Source organism: Nicotiana tomentosiformis, chromosome 6 (genome assembly GCF_000390325.3).
Source record: "Nicotiana tomentosiformis chromosome 6, ASM39032v3, whole genome shotgun sequence".
Taxonomy (NCBI): Eukaryota; Viridiplantae; Streptophyta; class Magnoliopsida; order Solanales; family Solanaceae; genus Nicotiana; species Nicotiana tomentosiformis.
Window position 1 is genome coordinate 67,921,328 of NC_090817.1, and position 3,623 is coordinate 67,924,950.

At 33.9% G+C, this 3,623-nt stretch overlaps 1 protein-coding gene across 1 annotated transcript; it reads left to right on the top strand.

The window, feature by feature from the left end:
• Nucleotides 1-501: 501 nt before the first annotated feature.
• LOC104119941 (zinc finger protein SHOOT GRAVITROPISM 5-like) lies at nt 502-3,409 on the top strand. The gene is made up of 3 exons (XM_009631569.3): nt 502-861; nt 1,041-1,440; nt 2,327-3,409. The coding sequence occupies exons 1-3, from the start codon at nt 759-761 to the stop codon at nt 3,090-3,092; spliced, it is 1,269 nt and encodes a 422-aa protein (XP_009629864.1). The 5' UTR covers nt 502-758; the 3' UTR covers nt 3,093-3,409.
• Nucleotides 3,410-3,623: the final 214 nt, after the last annotated feature.

Sequence of the window (3,623 nt, forward strand, 5' to 3'; positions counted from 1 at the left end):
CTCCATCAATAGCTAGCAGCCATGAAAAGAGGGGTTAATTTGTAAATTCCAAAGAGAGTACTGTAGGCATTGAAAGGATACTAGTAGTACTATTAGGAGACTGACAAAAGGAAAGACTAATATTATTGTATATGGATCTGCTGCCACTGTTGTGCATGTATTTATGCATGCAAAGTTACTGTGCCCACGAAATAGTGATTCTCTATGTATTTTGTTTTCTTTCTTGACCATTTTTCTTATTTTTCTTTTCTTTTCTTAGTATGGGTCCAATTGTTCTCAGACGAATATTATACACTGTATAATGTTTTATACTATCAGATTATCTGAAAGTCAATTACAAATGATTTTTTTTAAATTATATGCAAAATATATATATGTCACCGTAGACAAATTAAAATTTACACTGTTAGTCATGTCATGTATATTTTTTAAAAAGGAAAAAGAAAAGAGAAAACATTTTAATTATCAATCTCTTCACAAAAAAAGGAGCTTATTAAAGGTGACCCTTCAACAATACCTGGTGAAGATGAAAAGCTAAAAGCAAAAAAGATCCTTTTTATTATCTTCCTCATGGTGTTAGCTCTTTCTCTTTTCCCACCTTCTTCAAACTTTCTCCTCCATAGTTTATCATGTTAATTACTAGAGTTTCATTTTTACAAGAAACCTAATATTAATACAGCCTCTTCTCCTTAGCCCTTTTACTAATTAATATTTTCTATGCCCCAAAACTCAAGAAAAGTAGTAATCAAGAATTCATCATGTTAAGCATTAATAACCCAAATTCCTCTTCCGACCCTTTCACTTCCTCAGAGAATGGAAATAATTGTGATAGAAGAAAAAGAAGGCCAGCAGGAACCCCAGGTACATAATTTAGCTTCTTCACTATTTATTTCCCCTATACTATGGTGGAAGCTTCGATCGACCTATCCAGAAAGATTGTCTCTAGTCATCTTGATATAAGATTTTATCTTGTTTCTATATATTTTACTATTTATTATTCTTGATCATATACTATAGTTAATTATGTATGCTATATATAGATCCAGATGCAGAAGTGGTATCCCTATCACCAAAAACGTTATTGGAATCAGATCAATACGTATGTGAGATCTGTAACCAAGGATTTCAAAGGGACCAAAATTTACAGATGCATAGGAGAAGGCATAAAGTACCATGGAAATTGCTCAAAAGAGAAACCCCAATAGTTCGAAAGAGAGTTTTTGTGTGTCCAGAACCAACTTGTCTACATCATGACCCTTGTCATGCTCTTGGTGATCTTGTTGGTATTAAGAAACACTTCAGAAGGAAACACAGTAATCACAAGCAATGGATTTGTGACAAATGCTCCAAAGGCTATGCAGTTCAGTCCGATTACAAAGCACATCTCAAAACCTGTGGCACTCGTGGCCATTCTTGCGATTGTGGCCGCGTCTTCTCAAGGTAATTTCTACACTGTCACTATATACAAGTTAAATACTTTTCTTTTTGTTTAGTTTTTGCTCTACTATTTTTGATGATTCTTGAGATTTGCTATTGATTACTCCCATATATTGGTTAAACCTTTCTGACTTGGAGTGTTTTTATTAGGAATTGATTTTTGTAAGTCGTAACGCACTGTTTATGTGTAAAAGGAAAAAGCAAAGAGCGCAAAATGAGAAAGTTGTTTCCTTCAATGTGTAGCAGCCTTAATGATTTATTTTTGTTATACTTTAAATAGTCTCCTAACGATCAGGTTTCAATAATATAATATAATAGATCATTCTTGATACTTTAAAATTCTCCGTCAAATCCTATTTCTTTACTAATTAACATGTATGTGTATTCATGTTTCTATAAGGAATGTCATTGACTTCTCCAGAAATTATTCTGCTTGTTAATTTAATCTGTTCCTTAATTAATTCCAATATACTTCAAAAGATAGTAAAATATTAGCACGGTTTCGTCCCTTTTCTTTTTGGAACCCTTTTCATTCGGTTAAAGGAGTATTTATTCTAAGACCCATTTTAACCATATTCTCAACGTTTGGTCTTCATGTGTTATTAATTTCCCTTTTTCACCTGTCAGAAGTTTGGAGATTTTTTATCTTTATATAGAGTTATGGTACCCTATTTGATGAAGAAGTATGTTGATCAGATTCTCAAAAAATTCCATCATATTCGTGTCACGATATTTTTGAGGATTTGAGCAGCATAGGTGAAAGTGGTTAGCTTGTTTAACTTTTTCACCAGACCTTGAATAATCATCACTACCTAAATTTGCTAACTTTTCAAATAAGAAAATACTCCTAATTTGCATGAAATGATTCAATTTTATCTTTCTTTTATAGGGTGGAGAGCTTCATAGAGCACCAAGATGCCTGTAGCTTCAGCAGACTCCGATCAGATTCAAAATTTTTACAGCCAACAGCTTGCCTTTCTCGGACAGCTTCTAGTCCCACCCCCTCAAGTGACACTAATCTCACTACAGTTCCATGGCCTAGTTTCCTTATATCCAATAAGCCAAAAACTTTGACTAGTTCCAAAATATTTCTCAAGAATGACGTAAAGCAACACAATTTGGAGCTCCAGCTCTTGACTACTACTACTACTACATCTTCATCTAGCCCCTTTGATGTCTCTGTATCATCTAAACCGAACGATGGTCACTCCACTCATCTTCAACTCTCCATTGGTTCATCCGATTTCAATGAGAAAAATGACTCAGAAAATGACACGCACAAATCGAGAAATATTCCAAATTTGGATGCTGCATTGACGCTTAAAGACGAAGCGCGAGAGCGGTTGAGGCAGGCCACGGCTGAAAAGGCATATGCCGAAGAAACAAGAAAGCAAGCCAAGAGACAAATTGAATTGGCCGAGCAAGAATTCGCCAATGCCAAGAGGATTAGACGACAAGCACAAGGGGAATTAGAAAAGGCTCAAGCTTTGAAGGAGCAAGCAATCAGGCAAATTAATTCTACTCTTTCACAAATCACTTGTCATGCTTGCAAACAGCAGTTCCAAACTAAAAGTATAGCAACAACAAGTATAGTTCCTTCTTATGATATGGGGTTGAGCCACATTTCTTCAGGTTTAACAGAACACGAGATGTAACCAATAGATTTCGGTTTTTTAACGAAGTCCTTCTTTCAGCTAAATTGAAGCTCCTTAGTGTAATCTATTTCAGTATGCCGGTTTAATTTGAAGAGAGAGAAAAGTCATGGAGTTGACAAGAATGATGACTAAACTATACATCTCAAATTTTCTCAACGTTAGTTCCTCATCACCACTCTCTCTAGCTATGTTATATTTTTTTCATCTTTACTTTGATTTATTTTCTTTTTTCCTTTTTCCTTTTTGTTCATTTTTGGTTCTTTCTTGTATGAATATAAGTTTAGTTTAAAAAGAGTAATTAATTTGGTATTTGTTTATTCTAGTTCTTGCATGGTGACAGCCATCATGGAAATAATTTTCAGCAAGGTAATTATAATGTGAAATCATTTGTTTTACGGAAATTTGAACGGTTCTTGATTCTTGTTTTGTACTGTCAGACCTCTCTGTAACAAATATTTTTATATAACAATCATTCACTATAAAAGCCAAGTTTTCCTCAGAGCCGATTTTTTAAGTTATATTTTTTTTTTA